Genomic DNA, 21897 nt, shown 5'->3' with positions numbered 1-21897 from the left:
CTAATGTAACATATATCATAAAATAATAAATCAAGCCTTCTGATCATGGAGTCAACATTCTCGTCTCTTCTTCATCCTGAAAACCCTTGTGACCACAGTCACAGCCTTTGGCTTCTCCTGACTGATGCTAATTTTGCTCTGCATTGTCACATCACATTTTTTTACCAAATGTAAATTATAGGTAGCAGAGTGTGTCTCCTGCAAGGCACACATTTGGCAGTGGTGCTACACTTTAGCAATGGGTTTTGACTGACTACTGACTGTAAGCCACCTCACTCTAAAGCAAGTCAGTAAAAGTCAGGTTATTTCTTCAGCTATTTTATAATTATCATCAAGTAAGCCAGAAAAATTGTCCTACTTCAGTTATATTTGAGATGATTTATTGAGTCAGAAAATAAGGCAGAATTGAACACAATTCAGAGCAAAATATGTTAAAAATCCCATCGACTTTTAGACTAAAAAGAATTTATGTGTGTTCCAAAGAACAAAAAAAAAAACCCTAAGTTTAAAAGCTGTATCATAATACCGTTAATTTTGAAGGGATTTTAAAATTTCCTTTGAGGGGAAGAATATATTCCCATATGAATATGAAAGTGCTAATCAGGTATCCTCTTGAGCTGTAACATTTTACTATACAATATATATAAATGCAAGAGGTGCATCTTCTAAGACTGTTCAAGAAACATTTTTCTGTCTTTACTCATACACAGCATTTCAAAGAACTGAGTCTCCTGACCCTTTCAATAATTTCTACTGAAATATCCATGCCTACATAGTCCCCATTACCACCAAATGTGACCTGACACTTTGTATATCAGGAACTGAACTGGGGTCACCATCTTATTTTGCAGAAGACAGATTCATCACTTCAAATTCAAACAGAAAACTGAAACTATAAGCCTGTCTCATGCTCCAGATGCACAGTTCTATCCATTGCTGAATGAATACATGAATGTGATACCAGACAAAGGTGACTATCAGTGTTTTCATTACTACTGGTTTTGCAGCTGTATACATATATATGTGTGTGCAATGAAGAACAGGCATCTAAAGACACAGATGAATGATCCAGAAGATAAATGGTAGGGACACAACTTATAAAATCCCAGGTAGCTCAAGCTAAGATGCATGTCAAATATTCAGAATACTGCTTAACTCTCACCTGAACTGGTAAGAAAATCAAATCCTTTAATCATCTCAGACACTCTGAGCAGACTACCATTGCTTCCTCTTATTTTAATTTTTCTAGCATACTCCAAATATATTTAGATACCATTCAATCTTGCAAAATCACTGAAAATACTGGCCTTAAACCCACAAGGTCCTTCCATCAAATCCAGAATCAGAAATTTATGTATAAAAGTTGTTTATACTACACAATTCACTGAATGTATATGCTTCCAAGTGACTATATATGGATCAAATGTGAAAAACAATTAAACAATTTTCAGAGCATCCTCTCAACACTCTCCCTTCAGATATTTATATCCATTGATAAATCTCTTTCCAGTGTTCTCCTCTCAAGGCTGAACAGGTCCAGCTCCCTCAGTCTCACCTCAGAGAAGAGATGCTTCAGAATCCTACTCATCTTTGCTGCCCTCCGCTGCACACTCTCCAGGAGCTCCATGTCTTGTCCCAAGGAGTCCAGAACAGCACAGAGCGCTCCAGATGTGGCCTCACCAGACTACAGGGGCAGGATCACCTCCCTCGACCTGCTGGCAGTGCTCTTCCCAGTGCACCCCAGGATACCACTGGCCTTCCTGGCCCCCAGGGCACACAGCTGGATGGATAACTGGTCCAATAGGACCCCCAGGTCCTTCTCCCCAGGGCCGCTTTCCAGCCTGGGATTATTCTTCCACAGGTGCAGAACCCTGCACTTGCCTTTGCTGAATTTCAGAAGGTTCCTCTCCACCCATCTCTCCAGGCTGCCAAGGTCCCTCTGCAGGGTGGCACAGGCTACACTCCTTCTGGAGTCTTGGCCACTCCTCCAGCTTTGTGTCATCAGAGAACTTGCTGGGGAGACATCTGCCCCTTCAGCCAAGTCACTGATGAACAGTTAAATGATGCTGGCCCAGTACTGACCCTTAGGTGAAACCAGTATGCCTCCAACTAGATTGTGATACTGATCACAATCCTCTAAGAGCTGGCATTCAGCCATTTCCCAAGCCACCTCACTGTCCGCTTGTCCAACCCCCACTTCCTGAACTTGCCCATAAGCACCTATAGTTACTAAGGGTAAACACACTGAACTTAGAATTCCTGAATCTTTTGATACTTTAAAGCAACAAAATTAATTGCATCACGATATATGAAAACCACAAGACTGTTTTAAATTTTTCTTTCTTAGGTCACTTTTTTGTTTAAAACCATATCCTACTAATAAAATCTGAATTGCAAATATGTAGTCAAGTCTATCTGGTTTACTTACATCTCTGCAAACTAAATGCAAAAGGCATTTTTCTTTCTCTCATAAGGCTACTTCAAGAAATAAATTGGGAGCAGACTGTAAAATTCTTGTTTCACAAAAATATCTGCTTAAAACACAATACATACATACATAGATCACACTTTGAAGGGTTGTCACTAAAATTTCAGGGGCAGCAAAATATAAATGAACAGTTTGTCTCTAATGTATTTTGCAGGACAGATAGACAGACACTTTCTGCAAAAGCTTTCATCTTCACAGATGGAGAAAGGGTCAAGCTATTCCCTCTGCAGTATGGGACTAATATTCTACTACTTTTGAGTGCAAAAAACTTAAAACTGTGCTTATTTCATAATTCTGCTGACTTTAATAGTGTCCATAAGTTTGACATCTACTGAAGGTAACTTTTCAGTGTATCTCAGACCCAAAAAAAGAATTGCCATTTTTAATATGTGCTTATAATCTAGACTTGCAGATAGGAGTATGGTTTATCCCAGTCTGGGAAATTTATGAGGACTCTGATTCTGGAATATTACTCTGGAATCACTAATTCAGATCAGTCCTCATGTGGTTCTGACATTATAATGCAGCAGCAGACTTCTCATACTTAAACTGGAATAAAGCCTGCATATTTTGAAATCAGGAAATCCACCTAAATATCCAAAAAGAAATACTTTGGAATGATTATTTCCAAAGAGAAATCTCAATTCCATTTGTTGGCAAGCTCTTCTGGACACATGAACACCTAGTAATGGTTAAGACCACATACTTGTTATTAGCTTGTCAATGTATAGCTACCCTATATCAGTATATAGGAATAATTATTTTACTATTTAATGTTATAGAATGTTTATTACCAGGAAAACAGGTTCCTACTGAGTGTGAGGGTATTTCAGAGGGTGCAAAATCTACAGCTAGGGCAAAATAAAGGAATGCAAAAGTGGCTGAAGTACTTAAATCAATGATCTTACTGGACTTCTAGGAATGAAATAAAGTATATTGTTTTCTTCTATTAGTTAATTCAATACTCTTTTTAGGATTTTGCTGATAGAGTTTTCTTGTATGTACAGATTGCTTAACTGGAGGCTCACAATGACACCAAAATAAGAATAAAGAAGTTCAAAGAGCAAAAGGTTAGTTATAGTAGAATAGCTATGATAACATTACTTAGCAAGACAAACTTGTGACCCAGTAGTATTATATATATTGTAAAAAAAATACTCAAAAATTTCCAGAAGTTGTCAGGTTTTTTCATGTCAGAGAAGTTACTATTTGTACAGCTTTTAGCAGATGACACTATTTATTTACTTAGACATAACATCATAGCAAGATTAGGTTTCAAGCCTTTCAAGTGTGTGAAATCTATCTTCCATCAGAAATATCAATCCTTGACCCTTGCTTGGTAAGATTTTAAAGAACATTGGGCTGACATAGACTTTTGTTGTCCTTTCAGAACTAATGCACTGAAAATGCCAGTACAAAGCATAACTTTGACAAATTTGCCTGAGAAAAAATCACTGCCACCAGGGGTTGTTTTTGAAGGCTACAGCTGCCAACAAAAGAAAGCTGACTGTTTCTTTGTTTCGGGGTACAGAGTCTTTACCCTCATGCTACATATCTTATTCCTTATTATGGATGCATAGAAGCTTCAAAGTGAAACACAGAAACTGAAATTTTAGAGAGTTTAAGTTATCTTATCATGATAATTATTCTGTTTATCTCACATTATAGTTAATTAGCACATATTTAAAAGTCAGTTGTGCTTCATGCTTGGCCTACTCAACTCTGAAGAAGCAGAGATGGAGAATCCATCTGTGAAAATAGCTCCAGTGAATATCATTGATGGATTTCTATAAAAGTTTGATAAATGTGTGAATTGCAATATCCAAGTGATAATAACCTGGTCAAACCTTAGGGATTTTCCCTAAGGAGAACTGAATTTATGTAACTGCTCTGCTGCTTCCTGCACCTTGAAGATGGCAGGTTTTTTTTGAGAACTGATTTTCCAAAGTACTGGCACATCCCAAATTACTTTTCTCCAGCTGACTCCCAAAACCAGCACAATTATGACAGGATGTTCAAAACTATTCAGACTTTAGCAGAAGTCTGCATGAGATACCCTCCACCTGCCCCCCATGGAAACTGGCAATCCAAATAACTGGCATGGGAAACTCATGAATGATGGAAACATCAGGGCATAATGAAAAGTGCTGAGTAACCTAAACTATGGGTGTGACAACAGGTTTTACCCATGGTAAGGTCTGCTGTCACAGTAATAAAGTGCAGCAAACTGCACTTCTAACACAAACTGCACTTCAAACACACACACAAAAAAAAAAAAAAACAAAACAACAAAACAGAAACACAAAAAAAAACCCCAAAAAACCAAAACAAACAAAAAACACCCCAAAACATTCACCTCCAAATATATTTTCAAGAGCCTTTGCTAGCAGTATTTATAGGAGTAGAATCATGACTGGAGTGTGCTGAAGCAGATGGAATATCTGTCAGAGCAGCAGCAGGTCACAGGGTTCCTCCACCACTGAAAATTGCTGGAGGAACAGACTTGTGATGTGCAGAGCATATTAGAGTGATTATTAAGGAGACATAATAAATTGCAAATAAAAGACACAGCCACATGTTTTAAGAGGCTACTGTGGGAAGATGAAGCAAGGAATAATGAAAAACAATTACAATGGGCAATCTCAAGAAAATTATCTTGACATTGAGATATTAGTTCATGAAAGAATCAGCTCAACAGAGGGACTGAAGCTGTATTGTCTGAAAGCTCAGCAAGAAACCTAAAGAAAGAGATTAGATAAGATTAGGCACTGAGCACTCTGCCATTTACACAAAGGGAGCAGGTGAGGTAGCACGTCTTCAACATTTTGACTTTTTAAAGGCTGTTATTCATACACAAGCATGCCCTATTCCTCAATAATTATGTGGAGTGGATACTGAAGAGTGCACATCCTTGATCTGGGGTTAGACACTCCAGTTATCATTGATGGAATTTTAGAATGAAGCTTTGGCACAGTTATACAGCCCTAAGTATGATAAACGTGAATACATTATTTAAAATAATACCAAAAAAAACCCCAAAACCACTATGCTCCAAGGCATTGCCTTAAGTAAGGTTTATTCATTACCCTGCTGGGTTTACCCATTACTCATTGCTACAGTATAGAAGTAATAGTTAGCAACATAATAGAAGAATGTGAGTATTAAAGCACCCAGAAATGCAATGAGCAAGTTTTAGATGTTTCAATGCCCGGAGAAATGTATAGCCCCAAGTAATGTACTTGTACTCTGTTCACATGCAAAGAGAAAAAAAAAAAAAAGAAATCCAGCATAAACCAGGAAAAAACTAGTCAAACCAAAAGTAAATTGTAGGTGAGAGAAAGTTTTCATCTGCATTCTTCAAATAACCTGAGTCCCTAATGATAGATGAAAAGGAAATTCCTTTTTTTTGTCTGGATCACATCTCTAAATCCTCTCCTTTTTCACAAAACAGAGCTAGAATTGATGGTGAAGTCTTTAACCAAGAAGAAAGCAAGGATGGCAAGGCTTTTGGTGCAATGAATATTTAATTACTACAAGAGAAGTCATACAACTACAAAAGACATGATTGAAAAACCCCACAAGGAATCATTTTATCTCCTTTTAAATAAGTCATTCCACTGGAAGATGAGACTTCATATACCTGTGGGCAGAGGAATAAATTATCATTTGAGCAGTATTTGAGGCATTTAACTACTGCTCTCAGTAAAATGGGAAAGACACCACTTCTTTTTGTTTTGTTTTCTTTTGTTCTAAAAGAAATTTTAAAAATTAGACAATTAGATCCCAGTGCTCAAACAGGGAGAGGAATGAATAGCCTGCAGCCACGCATGGGGTCTGGGATTCGAAACAGCAGTCCTTCCCTGCAAGGGCAGAAGCATGTTTGGGCTTTGCAGCTGGAATAGAATTGACACGCCTTGGGAATTGTCCTGAGAGAAGCAGAGGTACCAGGGACCTTGGGCATTCACATCTCATTAAAAACAAAGTGAGGCACCAGCCTTGAAATGTCCAAAGTGGACTACAGGCTTGGTGTAAATACTCACCACCAAACATCCTTTTTCAACCCTCTGAAGCAAGGAAAGATGAAATTTCCATGGAAACTGAAATTTGATCCTATGTAGGCCACTAAACCAACAAAATGCTTGAAACAGAGACTTGCCCATATAAAAATTTTCCCTAAAGTAAGCTTTGCAGGACTTCCAATGGGGATTCAAGTGTTCTTCTATTTCAAGAGAAAATTCCAAAAATATGCTATATAAAACAGTATAAACCAAAAACAGGCTGGTAAAAAACTGTGAAAGGTAGAATTCTTCCCTTCCCTGGTCTACTTGTTTTCTAAGGCACCCTCTACCTTCAGTCTTATTTCCAACCCAGTTGCCTTTCACTGGCTTCCTACATGGTACCAGTCCCTATGGTGAGCTGTCAGTGTTAGGATGTCCAATGGGTGGGAAGAATGATGTGCAGAACTCCATGATATCAGAAGGATAATTAATTACTTTATTATACTATATTATACTGTAACTATATTACACTATCAGTACCATTACACTATTATACTGTAACTACATTACACTAACAAGAACTATCACTAACTAAACTAACTAGAAACCTCTCTGCCCAAGAGTCCCAAAACACACACGTGGATCCAATTGGTCAATGAATCCAAAACATCATCACCAGAAGCCAATCAAGCAATCACCTAGGGTAAACAATCTCCAGAACACATTTCACATGGGCACAAACACAGGAACAAAAAATGAGATAAGAATGGTTTTGATCATTCTTTTCTCTGCTTCTCTCATAGCTTCTCTCAGGAGAATCCTGAAAAAACTACATCTCTCTCTGTTCAGAGGGCATGTGAATACCACAGTGAGCCAGGTCCCCTTGGGAAATGTCCTTCCACTGTCACCAAGCCACAGCTTTACTACACCTGTGTCCCATGGTCACTTCCCTGCTGTGACCAACTGTGTGGTCCCTGTGATGGCCAGAAATGTCTCTACCTGCAAATGGTCATGCTGCCTTTTAGGGGGGGTATAATATCTCTGCTGCACAAACAATCTCACTGTGAGCCTGAGTGTAGCAGCCAAGAAAGGCAACTGGCAGCCTTTCTCCCTCCTTTAATAGCTCAACTTTTCAGAGGAATGTATGTTAAACAAGGTAAAAAACAAGCTAAAAAACAACCACATGTCTCTGTCACGGTTCTCAAAACCTCATGACTGGTTCATGAGTGTCTATCTGATGTAACACAAAACAACAGCTCTGAATTACCAGGACCACACATACCAAAGGGAAGGTACAACTAACTAGATGAAATTAACAATTTCTAATAGCGTGTTTTGCAACCCAGATGTATTTTCAGATAGCCCATTGAAAAAGTTGTGTGCTGAACTTTAAGTCCCTTAACTATCATAATACAGCATACAACCAAGTGATTATTTATAAGTTATCCTCTTTCTTTGATTGAACAACTGTTGACTGCATAGCCCTTTTACCTAGTAGAATATTCACATTTTTACATTACAATTTGCTGATCCAACACTACCTTTAAATAGCCACTTTTCCAAGTACTCTTGATTCTCAGTTCAAGCTACCAATTTCTTTCTGAGTTCACAGAGATGTTTATTCAGTTATAAAACAGCTTTAAAAAAACCCCAAAAAACCCCTACATTTGTTCAAGCCCCCAGCTTTAAATATATTAAACCAGCAGCTATATGGCACTTTACCAGATAACGGTTTTCTATATAAAACATTTCTTACTGTTTCACTTCACAATTTAAAATCTACATAATGACACTTCAATTCCTTGAGAGCCTCACCTAGTCCTAACAAGTTAGTACAAGTAGTCAGAGCCACTTTTGATAAACAGTGTACACAGGAAATCATTGTTGAGAGAGACAATTAATTTGGATTCCTACTTGCAGCCATTTATCCATCCCATTTTTCCGCAACCCCCTGCACGTATTTTTCTCTTTCTCTTCTTTTTCTCTTATTTCTAGTCAAATAAAGCTAGCTGATTCCTCGTACCTGTATGTTTTGTAAAAGAGACATCTCTTCAGGGGGACCTTAATCACATGTTCCTGAAGGCCCACAAAAAGGACACTCTGGCTGTGCAGGATCTGAAGGCTCCTGATGGGCTCTCGCTGACTTTTCGGCAGGAGTTCAATTTCCTCAAGCAGGCAGCTGCTTGAAGTCTGGTTCACTGGGGCAAGTACTTTCTTAATAGTGCCATAGTCTGAAAAGGCAAGAGGAAAATGAGTTACTAAAAATCACACTAGCAATTCTACCTGTCATTCAGTGACAAAATCTTTGTGTTGGATGTTTTCAATGAAGCTTCAGAATGCAGGATTATTTTGACTGAAGTTTCCTTATGTATTATAGTACAGTTAAAAGAACTTAGAAAACTTTAAAGTCTGTTTTCATGTGATGCAACACATTAAAAAAAGAAAAAAAAAAGAAAAAAGTTAAAAAGTTATTAGTGCAGAATGGCCTTCACAGCAGTAGTCACAAGACTTCAAGTCTGGCTTGATAAATGCACATTCATGCCAAGTGTTACTGCTTCATCTACAGGATTGCCCTACAGTTTGGGAATTATATTTAAAGCAGTTTAAAAAGCATTAAATTCCATAATTTCTCCAGTTTGTTTTAGTATTCTTTGTGTTAAAAATTATGGAGTTTAGATATGTATCACATTCATTTAATAAAACATGTATATGAGTATGTGCAGGTCTTGAGTCTCAGTGAATTTGAATAAATGAGGCTGAACCTTTTCTTCTTACTTATCCTGATTTTGACCTCTGAAAAATCATAACTTTTAGCATTCACTCTTCAGTTTTATTCTTAATGTGAATTCTCAGGAAAGACAGTAACGCATTGAAAACCAGTGTCAGAGTATATGATAACATTTATGACTCACTCTTGCAAAGTATTAAAATAATTTAAAAATATCAAAGTACATTTTTTCTGAACACAAAGGATCACATTCTCACACTGATAAATATTTTAGGGAGCTGCAGCATTATGCAATCTTTTATGTGCCAGCAATAGGAAGTATTAAAGGTCCAATACTGCAAACACACACAGAGATAAGCCCTAAAGTCTTGAAAGACTTCCCTTTTGAGTTGGAAATAATGGCAAGGGGAATGTTTGGGAAGGCCTGTTCTGCAGTGCAGAAAACAGGGGGTTTGCCATCCCTAGCACAAGGTCAGAGGTTTGGCTCAGAGCTGGCAGTGCAGGCTCTCAGGATGTATCTGGCCCTGGCTTGGTGAGTATTGCTTTTATCCATGGCAGGGAACACCTGGGGACACGTCTGTGTCCCCCAACACCAGCTCCACCCTGGGAGAGCCTGAGGCCAGGGGCTGGCACCCCTACACAGTCACTCCAGGGTAACTGGGCTGAGGGAGGGCAACACGACATTCCCAACACGAGGGCAACACGACTTTGCTTGGGAAGTGCTGAGGAACAGCAAGTAAGCAGCTGTAAGAAAATACAAAAAGGCAGCCTCAAATAGACTCCAAAACTAAAGAGAAGAGGGAGAACCAAGATGACTGTTAAAAGGTCCTCATTTTCCTGAGAAAGACTGAGTATTCAATCATAAGACCTGGAGTAGTACTGGAGGGGAGAGTGTACACCAAATAGTAGGGGAAGTTAATAGGAAGTTTATGTGTAAGATATAATGAACATTACATGATATTATTTAATTCTATTAAACAGTCAAAATGAATTAGAAAACCATAAATTATTAGCTTAGTGTATAAAATGGATTCCTCTTAGTCCATAGAAAAATTTTGATCATACCAAATCATGTATGCATGTTAAAATCTTCTGCCTAGCCTCTCAGGTTTTAATGTAATCATTTCATGCACCTGTTTACATTTTTCTCCTTTTTTGATATAAACATGCTCGACCATTTTATAGGAAAAAAGCTTCCAATAAACTACATTTTAATTTTTATTAACATTTTTGATATTAAAATATCTAATTTGATGATCTTTTTTTTCCCAAACAACCTAAAACAGACTTTTATTCAAAACCTAATTAAATTATTGCCAACAGTCAGTTTTGCCCCACAATTAAGCAATAAGCAGCTCAGCTCAACAACATAACAAGCAGTGTTTCCACTGATGATTACTGGATGCAAAATCTTGACTATAATTACAGCAAGTTTCATGGTCAAAATATGGTCTGTGACTTGTCCCAAAATTCCAGTGTCTGTATGTCCCTGTTTTGGCTGAGGCAGAATTAATTGTCCTCACACTGGCTGGTATGGGGCTGTGTTTTGGGTTTGTGCTGAGGGGAGGGGAGGAGGGTGAGGGAGGGGCTGTGTGGTACATGGAGGCTGGCTGGGGTTAAACCATAACGCTGTGTTAATTACTGAGTGAAAGAGGAATGATTTTCTTCTGAGCATAGAAGTTGGAAAAAAGTACTAAGAAGTAGAAGGAGCAGTGAGATCATTTTACAGATGTAAATTAATTGGTATTGCTTTATAGATCAGTCAGTGCAACTCTATATCACATGCTAACTGGCAAACAGATTCAGTATGATTCATGACACATTGTATTTGGCTTGTCACAGTTTTCCTGCATGAGACAAAAATCAGGTACACACGCATTCAGCATGTGCTTCTTCTACAACCTAATATTTCTTCCTACCACTGTGCTGGGTCTGGGATCTACAGACGGAATCATTTGCTGTCACCTTCCCCAAGAGAAGAAAAAACACATGACTGCAGGCCTCCCTCCCCTATGCCTACAAACACATTCAATTTAGAAATACAGCTTTGGACAGGAGAATATGATCAAATACAAATACTTTCTGTTTCATGTGGCTCATTTATTATAGATGGCAAACTTACAGTTCTTTTTATTCAAGTGTATGACCTGGAGATCATGGTTACAGCAGCATATCACCCCAGAAATAAATAAAATATTCTCACTTTGAGAACTGCAGCACTAATGCCTTCCCCAAGACATCTTCATTGTTCTTGTTCTTCCCTCTTATCTTGGCATACATTCTTCATTCCTCATATTTCCTTTTGCTCTCTTTCAGCATCTCCCAAACCATTCCTTTTTTGTTTGTTGTCTAAGAGGATCAGCACTCAGAAATGTTGGAAGTCACAACTGACAAAGCTTCAATTGAAGAAACACTGCCTGAGATCCCACAGATTATGAGGAAGAAACACTGCTCTCAGGAGCAATGTGGGTCATATGCAAACTCAACAAAAAGGAATAGAATGTGACCTGAGATCTGCCTCAATAAAATCCCCTGCATCTGACTTCTGCAACCTATTTTCTCTGCCTTAAATTCCTACTGTGTATGACTTTGATTTTGCAAGGACCACCTGGGTGGCCAAGCTAGGGTGAGGATCTGGTTTCACTCCACAACTTTGAGACAGGCACAGATTGAATTTGTGTTTTGTTCACCAGTCTATGGTACATAGCTAGGGTGTGTAGCTATCAACATCCTTAAAATATACTAGCATGCAACATGGCTATATCAGACTTCCTTACAGTGGAAAATCATAGCCAGTGATTCCACTGCTTTCAAAAGCCAGGGGTTTTGCACCACTGTTTCCAAATCTACTACAATATTTGCATCACTATTAAATAAATCATTATAAATCAATGCTCCAGCGAAGACTACAGATTTCCTAAAGAACTTAGGAAACTTATAGAAGTCCTATCTTCAAAAGTGTTGTCTGTCTGGCTATTTTCACACCACAGTTGCAAAGCAAAATCAGGTGTAAAAAAAAGTAGGGAAAAAATAAGTCTGGAACATGGCTCTAGGACATGGAGTTTTTTAGATCCGTAATAATCTTTCAAGTGAATATTTAGTTATATAATCAAACTAAGTGTCCACTTCTGCCAAGAAACAGCTGAGAAGGCTAGTAACCACAGAGCAACTTAATGGATGCAACCTTATTGCCACAGACACAGGGAAAGCTGCAGTTTCATCACAAATGTCAAGCCTGAGCCTAACAGCCATTTAAGAATTCAAATGAATGGCATCTTTGCATCCTGACTGTAAGCAAGACATACTGGGATAGATCCAGACACCTGACAGCCTTTTTTTAAGGATGGCCAACTATATAGAGGAGTAGTAAAAGATAATGACATTGGCAAGAATGAGTAAATAATGTGCTTTGTTAGCTTGCACTGCAGTAGTTTTAAAGAGACTTGCAAAACCAGTGACTGAACATTAGAAATCTAATCACTGGGAATGAAGAGAAAAATTATTGTTGAAATATTGCTATGTAATATGTAGGAGACAATGAAGAACTGCAGGGAGAACCTGAGACAGAGTTTTAGAGAACATGCTTGGAGGCAACAAAGTCTGTAAAGAACAAAATTATAATTGGACAAAAGGAAAGGATGATTTCTAAAAGCAAAAAATAATTTTAAGATGTAAGAGGTGTAAATCATAGCCAGCAATGGAAAACACTGCAAGAGTGCAGCTGGAATCATTATAACATCTTTGGTGGTACCAGCAAAATGAAACAGAAAATGAACATACAAAGCAAACAGCAGATGCAACAAACTAATAAACTTGTAATTCCCTGAGTTTCCTAACAGAAATAAAACCCCTCAAGGAAGCTTTAGTGAACTCTTGCTATCGAGAAGTATAAATATTTATATGAGCTGTTATGTTTACAAAATATTGCTGCTTTCTTCAAGCAAACAAATCATCATGAGGCAGTATAGAAGTAAGTGCATTTCACTTCTTCAAAAGAAGAGAAAAAAATCTCTACCCATTCCTTTTTGAGAGGGAAGGACTTTCAATCTTAACTCTTGCCATTGTACCTTGGAGAGTGTAGTGGTCTCCAGACAGCAACTAAACCAGCACCAGGAGACAGAATCCAAACCAATAGTTTTCAAAAGAGAAGCCTACAGTATCGTATTTCATTAATGTAGCTAAAATCACTGCTGTCTTCTAAACTATATGAGTTGAAAGCAAAACAAACTTATAATAGTCTCAAATATCTCTTCAGGACAGCTGTATGCCTATATTTAAGACTTAACAAACATTTCTGCAGTTTCTGAGCACAACAAGGTGCCTTTACAAATCTTAAAATCTCCTTAAATATACCAAGAAAAATCTAAAGAAACAGCAAAATATACTTTAAATTATAAACTGTCAATGTAACTATGGGTCTGTTTTTCAAAATTCCCACAAAACATTCTGAAGAATAATAATACGTCTTAATCAGATGGAAAGGATGGGGTCCGTGTGATGGAAAGGGGCAGTCAACACAACACACAGACTCTAAAGCAACATTTGCAACTTCAGGAGATGCTTGTAACTAAATTTGAATAAGATACCACCTGTGCAAGAAATACTCTGTATGTCATAACATGTGAAAACAGACTCATTGATAAACTTAACAATCTGGCAGCACAATGACCAGGGAGTTTAATAGATGGAGACTTGAGAGAATACATTTTAAAGTGTAGCTGAAACAAATATGAATTATTTATATTTTCAAGAAGTCTACTTTGAAATAGACTTTGGAAAATTATATTCAGTAAGTACATTAATTTTATCCATTACACACTGGTTTTGCATAGTATTAGTTGTATACAAATAATTTTTCCCATTGAAAAATAAAAGCATTAAGACAGTATAAAGACTGTTGAAATTAAAGGAAAAAATCTGTTAATGCTAAACACCTTCTAATTAATATCCATATGTACATATAAACACTGGTTATAATAATCACATAACATTTGTATTAAACACCATTTAAACAACAACAAAAAAATAGGGCATTAGAGTCATCTTCAAGGCAGAGGTCTTTCAGAATAATAAATTGAAATACTAAATATAAAACTGATTAACTGAATGTACAATAGCAAAAAAATCAAAGAATGGGCAAGGTGATTTATAACCATTCAGCCACCATGAAAAAATGTATCTTCAATATTTGCTCTCTTCCACCAGAGGAACTGGAAAAAGCCCTACTGTGAAGTAGAATGTGCATTTGGCTAACAGCAGAAAATCATTCCAATGAACAGAAAGTATTAGGTTGCATAAGGGCTTTAGTACGCTCGACACAGAAAAAAAAGATGCAGGAACAGCAAATGCAGCATCTGGTTCAGCCTAAAAAGGGGAAGCCCAGGACTTATGATTTAGCAATCCGTGTAACATCAAAAAAGACACATATGGTACAGAGAGTGCAATGGGGTTTAAATCCTCCTCTTCTCCACCCTTTCTAAAAATAACTTTAAAATTAGTAAAATCATCAGTAGAATATGGATAATTAAAGCTTTGACTATAATCTGTTTTTGCACATGGGGGTGGGGTACAATTAGGTTTAAAGCAAGGGTGTGTTTAGAAGACAAGATAATATAACCATGCTCTGTAACTTCTTTTTTTTTTTTTTGACCTGCAGGTTTCTGGGTTACATACTTATACTTGAAATACATGAAAACATTTTTTAATCATGCTCCAGTGTAAAGGATAACTGATAGACAGAGCTTCAACTCTTCTTTAAAAATTAAATATATACTATGGGTAAGCATAGTACTTCCAGAATGATTCAGAAGATAAAAATAATATAGTTTGATTTTAAAATTCCGACCTTAATTTACAACTTTAATTCAATTTTTTAAAATATTTTTATATGTACATTCATTAATTCTTTAGGGAAAAGAGTGAATCTCAAAATGAATATGTAATTGTGATGCTTCATCAAGATTCAGATTTAAATTATTTTATTTCTAATTTCTCTTTATTTTCAGAGCTGTTTAACGTTTGTCTCTCCATCTGAAACCTGCTTGAACCATCTGATTAGTGATAGTTAATTTATTCTTTTTTTCTATTTTTAATATATTTTGATGGTGTAATAAACTATATAGATGTGATTTTCTACAACTATCAGACAAAAACGGAGGTTAAAAATCTGAATGTTCTGTTTTGTGGGTTTAACAGAGAATGAAACACGATAAGCTTATGAATCATTTAAACAATAAACCATTGTGATTTTCTCACTATTACAAGTCATTATCATCGTGATGACAACAAGGCAAGGGTGGATACTCAGAGAAATTGAGATATAAAGGGTATTTATTAGATCAAAAAAGCAATTATGTAACTGTATAACAAAACCTTCTATGACATACTGTAGCTGGAAACAGAAAAAAATATTTTGTTGCCTTTCCCTGAGAAATGTTGCAAATTGTTCTGCCTCGTTGATATTGAGATTTATTTTTAAACACCAAAATGGCCACACAAAATCTTGGTTACCCTGTGTGCCATCACTTGCAGGAAACAGAAAAGATTAAGCTTTCCATTATTCAGGTCTCTTAGTTTTTCTTACTCTATTACAGGATACTTGAAGGAAAAAAAATATTCAAGTGACCTGGAAAACTCATAAACCATTGCTCATTGACATCTAATTAAATTTCAGTAAATTAAATTACTGATGCAATTAAAAAAAAAATTAAAAATGCTATATTCTGGGACTTGAAAAATCTTGCACTTTGTTCATGAGACCTTAGTCAAAATCAGGAATATTTTTGGTGTTGGAGTTTTTGTCCCCATGTGAAGTAAAATACAGGCATAAAAACATCTCTGTTCTAGGTGTGTTACAGGAAGAAAAACAGGGTGTGTCAATTTTTTATCATTCCAGAATTTAAACCAAATCATTCTTTCCCCATGCTCAATATCAAAGCGCTCTGCATTTCAGAGGTTGTTTACATAGTACTGCTATTGCTAGAGAACAACAAAAATCTAAGGACCTTTGGCCATATAACAGCATTGAATTTTACAGCTTAAAAGCTTTTAGGAAAGTCCATGGTCATTGCTGCTCTGCCGGTATATTATTAGACAGAGAAGTTAACAAAAATTAGCAGGGAAGCTAAGACTTTAAATTTAAGAAAAAGCAACTACAAATGAAATAAAATGTCCTGCTTTGTGCCAAACTATATGCAATACATAGCAATCTTAAAATGGGACATTCAGTTGCCCAGTGTCTTGGCAATTAGAAAGGAGAAAAAAGAAGTGCTAAAAAGGTACATGCACAATTTAATATATTTATTAGAAGGTAATTCAAACTTATATAGAAACAGCTATACCACACAATGCTTAGTGTATTAATGGTTTCAAACACCAAACAGCTTATTAACTTAGGAAATGGGACAGGTTTGACTCTTTCTCAGAAGACAGCTTTGAAAGCAGTAGAAGAAAAACACAGAAAAACTCTATATTAAATTATTCTTATCTGGGTAAGACCCCAAGTATTTCTGCAATCTGGTGCAGTTTTGTTTTTCAATTCTTGGATGCAACGACAGCAGTTTTGAATGATACTCCATAAAAAGCAAGCACACATAATATTTTAGATTTATGTTCTTTATCTTTGGCTCTGATTCCTTTGTATTCCCTCTTTCCTATTGTATTTCAAGTAAATATTGATGTTCTTCCTTATAGTATTGGAAATTATTTTAAATCAACACTGAAATGAGATACATTTTTGATAATGCTTGTCAGCAGAGGAGGTCTGATGGTCTATTACATGTCCCCAGACTTCCACGCAGGGGAGAGAATTTAAGTCATTTATGCACAATCAAGAATCTGAAAGGAGCAATTTTAACCAAAAACAATCAAGAATCTGAAAGGAGCAATTTTAACCAAAAACTATTCGCATGCCTTCTAAAATTATTAGCAACTTCTTAATGCCCCAGTGGCTATTCCAGGAGAAATTCAGTTGTACCTTTTCAACTAGAGGATTTTCTCATGGTTCTATGTCAAAATTTAATATATGTATTTTATGAAGGGAATATTTTGTGCTATCCTTTCTAACAGAGATTTGAACTATTGACTTTAAGAACCTTTTGAATAAAAAAGTGTTGATCTAGGTACTAGTTATTAAAAAATAAAGACCTTTCTTCAAAGCCATTTGTCTGGGAGGACAGAAAGAACATACAAATTAATAACATACGTCGTCCAATAATGATTGCAGAACAAATTCCCTCTCTAGAAAAAAGTAAAATAAAATTCTAAAAAAATTGTTTCCATTTGAAAATAGAACAATTTTGGGATGTATCTATCAATGGAAATCCAGAGAATCACCATCTCAATCCTCTCTTTAGGAAACTGTTCTCCAGAGGAAAAGTTTGTAAACATTCAAAAACTTTTAGAATACTTCTCTCCCTTGTAGATTAAATTCCCATGTGTTATAGTGTCTCAAAAGCATCAGGGATATAGTCAGTTTGCAGTTGAATTAGCAAAGCTTTTTTCCAGTAGCTACTCTACAAAGAGTTAAATACCTGCTTTTAGCAGAGACAGTATTCACCAATCCATTAAGTAAAACATTATAAATTGGTAAAAATAACATTTCCACTAGTAGGATTTCCAATGAATCAAAAAGTTTAGGAAATAGGGAAACTTGTGTACCATTTCTCAGCAGTCATTTCACGCCTCAAATTGGAATTTAAATCCAGCTCTAGTCAGACTTATTCAAAAATCTTTCAAATAGAGAATTCAAGCTCTTAACAGAAATTCAGATCTACTTGAGACTAAGATGCAAAGCAACTGGCAGCTAAAGCAAGCAGTATGCCTTGTTTTGGAAGACTTTCTACAAAGTTGAAGCTTCTAACTCCTCAATTTTCAGGAAAAGATCAAGCAAGAACCTCTACTAAATAAAAAGTACATGTTGAATTACATGTCTCAGCCACCACATCAATTATGTCTCTTTCTTTCACAAAGAAAATGAAACTATCTCAGATTATTAGATGGACTCTCATACTATAGTGGCAAAGTTTTACCCTTCCTAGATCTAGACCAGATGTTTTTTTCTTGCCTAACCAAAAAAAAGTAATTTCAACAACCTCAAAATATATATATTTTTAATGAATCATGCTCATTGACCCATCTTTATCTACTACTTCTATTTCCAATCTTATAGAGATTTGTCAGTTTGCCAAAGATGTGCCTTAGAGTTGAGATAGAAATTCATATCATTTTGTCTGTGTTGAAGATTGATGTACCCATAACAGTTCATGCACTCCACTTATAAGTAACGTGTCTGTAGAATACCTATGAGCAAATGCTATGGCAGCTACAGTTTCTTAACAGACTATAATTGATAAGAAAACATTTATTAATGTTTCATTCTGTGATACATTCCTTTTACTTGCTGAGATAAATCATTATCTATTTTTAAGACTTTATGAAGGAGTATCATATATATTTTACTTGCAATCTCATCATTTTTCAATTATAAAAGTTTTAGTAAAGAATAAATAAAGCATAATTTATAATAAAGAAACTTTTTTATTAAACAATTTGGGGACTTGTGAAATCTGGATTCAATTGTCAACTTTTTTCTATAGATTTTGTGTGAGAAACTATGAAAGAACAGTATTCTGAACAATAACACCACCTAAAGTGAAAAAAATTAAAACTTGAAACTTCACTTCCTGTTTCATTTAACTATAACAATATCTAATCACAAATATTTTAATGGGTTCATTTCCCTGCTGAAACTTTTTTTTCATGCTGCTTGATGGGCCACTGATTTGATTCGATGACAAATTCAAACTCAGTGACAGGTAGTTACTTTATTCTCCCTCAGTATTTAGGAGACAGTTGAACCAAAGACAGAAAAGTCTCAGTTGCAGCCAAGAAAAATCATGATTTTTTTTATGCCCTGCAAGGAATAGGTGTCTTCCATGTTCTTAGGGATTTTTTGTGAAGTTACTGCTTAATTAAAAAAGACATTGGAAAAAATATTTTAATAGTCCTTGGAGCAGGGAACAAGGCATAATCTCTCTTGCTGAATTCTCTACCTACTTGGTTTGATAGCTACATGGCCACAGTAACTGTGTGCTCTGCATGCACATTAAAACAGTGCCAGTGAGTGGATTTGGGAGGGCTCCTTCCCATCCACTGCAGCCCCTTCTCTCCTGGATCAACCATTCAACAAGGAGGTGCAAGGAATGGCTTTGAACTCTGAACATTATGAGGAATTAAACCTCAGCTCTACATACCCCCCACAAATGTTGCTGCCATCCAGATGATGTCAACAGCAGACTGACCCTCCTCTCTTGTGCTGATGTGTTTATTGCAGAGATAATCCCTGAGAAATGTATCTAGTTTTCTCAATGCATGGCTACTTGATCATGTACCCCTATGGGGTATCACCCTTTCTAATCCCTTCAGGAAGTTATATTAAAATGTGAAGAACAATACTTTAATTACTGCCTTTGGTTTAAGAAATGCAATTTAAGCAGAGAGGATATGGTTAAAACTACAGCATAAAATCTTCAGATGAGGCTTTAATGAGTTGGGGAAAAGAAAGCTGTTTCTCAGGAATTGGCAAAGAGATGATGGACAAGAATTTCAAGCTTGGCTCTAGTACCTCACACTCTTTTTCTTCTTTTTCCTTGGGGAGGTGTCAGGAAATGTCAAGTAGGCTATGTAGATCAAGGCGTGATTTGTAACAACATCAAGCAAACATTTCTTGATTTTACCAAACAATATTTTCATTGTGAATTCTTATTTAAATTGCTCAAGTTCTGTCTGAAAAAGTACTCAGTAATAAATACAAGAATCATGAAAAATGATGTAAGTATCCTCAAAGAAGGCCAGTAAAACTATTTTTTTTGTCCTGCATCACACTAAAATAACTTGGCATATAAAAAGACACATTTTGGCGCCCTAAACCTACGGACAAAACAAAATGTACATATTTATTGGTGTTGCTTGTATATTTATTACTACATCTGAATCAAACAGATGCTGCCAATAGTCACACTGACCTGTGAGCATGTGCTATGAGACTACCAGTACCAAGATTCCCATCAGATGTCTTCAGAAGTCTCAAATGTTTTGTCTCTTGGACATGAGTCCTTCTTTTAGAACAACACTATCAGAAGAAGTGATTATGAAAGGGCTGCTTCGGGCTGTACTTAAGGTTGTACTTAGTAGACAGTGAGTTACCTAGTTTGTACTTCCAGACAAACTAGGACAAGCTAGGCAGCAGTTCAGATACAACTAGCTGAGAGCACTGCGGCTGACAACACGCTTTTATTTCCAAAATTTTACTGCCTACATACAGTTAGATGATAACTAAACAGATCCAATATCAAGAGCTAGACATGAATGACATCTATCCCAGAGAATGCCCATTTGGCAATATACTGAAATTACAGCCCCTTTTTCTGTTTTGGCAAAATCTAGCTTTTACTGCACTAAAAATGACACATACACACACAAAACATGAAGCCCTGAGGCAAAGACTCAAGAGTTCTTATGGTTCTAAATGGGAAACATTTACATTACATTTCTCAAGAGACGTGCAATTTCAATATCTTGGATTCTAAAAAGACAAAGAAATAAAACTATAAGGTTGTTACTGGTCGCTGAAATTCACTACGAAACAAAGAAGTCTATATTAACTTCCCATAAAATTCTCATGAAGAGAAAACTTCAAATTTTGAAGAGATCTTCTAAAATGTTTAATCAATGTCTAGGACTGGGCTTCTCAAATAATGGAGATGAGCACGTCTCAAGAGTTGTATAACCTCTAACTAAAGTAGTAGAGTAGGTAATAAATATAGATATTAATCACAAGATGAAGTGGTTTGTGGGATTTAAGGCTTGATATCTGACACAGAGCAGCAGTGAAGAATGCCACACTGTGCTCAAAGGAAAAAATTACTATTCAATAAAAGCACTGGATCCCTGCCAGTCTTCCAAAGTTGAGATATATAAACTCTGATTGGATCTGACTGGACAGGGAGTGCTTACCACTCCTATTATTTTTTATTGCCTTACTTTGTACCACCAAAACAATAAGTACCTTGTAGGACCCAATACATGCTATGAATATGATAGTGCTTTCCTACTGAATAAATTTTTCAGTGCCCAGATGAAAGAAGCATTTAGATGCACAAGTGGAGAAAACTATTTGTCAGATAATAACCCACAACATACCTTGCCTGATTTCTTAATCAAGTCATATACGGTTATTTCTATTGGAAGTGTCAGAAAGACAACTGACTACTGTGCAGATCCAGAAGCATCCCCAGCTTGACTGAAGAGAAAGTTTCAGGAACTGTCCTCTACCCAAACTCATTTGTAGTTTGCATAGCACACGCCCCAGTGCCTCAGTCCCTAGATAAGTCAAATCCAGTACATACATCCAAATAGAACCTCAGCAGCAATTTCAGTGTAAAACACAGCTTTTCCTGAGAAATAGAGGAGGAAAGAATGATGCTGACTTTGTTTTCTAATAGTACTAAGTAAGAAATTAAATGGACAAGAAACAGAAACAAAGTTGGAATTAGAGAAAAGAATCTCAGAACCTCTCACCAGAAGTTGTTCATCTCATTACTCTACCGACTACATTAAAGTAGCCATAGCCACAGTACATAACAACGGTATACAATCATATTTCATTTTATTCTTTATATAAT

General features: G+C 36.3%; 1 protein-coding gene across 7 annotated transcripts in view; it reads right to left on the bottom strand.

Annotated features, from left to right (window-relative positions):
- The window catches only part of SEMA5A (semaphorin 5A), a 314662-nt gene that overhangs the window by 88379 nt on the left and 204386 nt on the right, over positions 1-21897 (bottom strand). For all 7 annotated transcript variants that reach the window (XM_071454478.1, XM_071454487.1, XM_071454484.1 and 4 more), the window contains one exon: positions 8510-8717. In XM_071454478.1, the coding sequence (XP_071310579.1) occupies positions 8510-8717 (208 nt within the window). The remainder of the gene's footprint in view (positions 1-8509; positions 8718-21897) is intronic.

This window comes from Agelaius tricolor, unplaced genomic scaffold (assembly GCF_023055355.1).
Source record: "Agelaius tricolor isolate 1412-34295 unplaced genomic scaffold, bAgeTri1.0.p SCAF_2, whole genome shotgun sequence".
In the NCBI taxonomy this organism is placed as follows: Eukaryota; Metazoa; Chordata; class Aves; order Passeriformes; family Icteridae; genus Agelaius; species Agelaius tricolor.
This window is presented reverse-complemented; position numbering and strand designations above follow the sequence as displayed.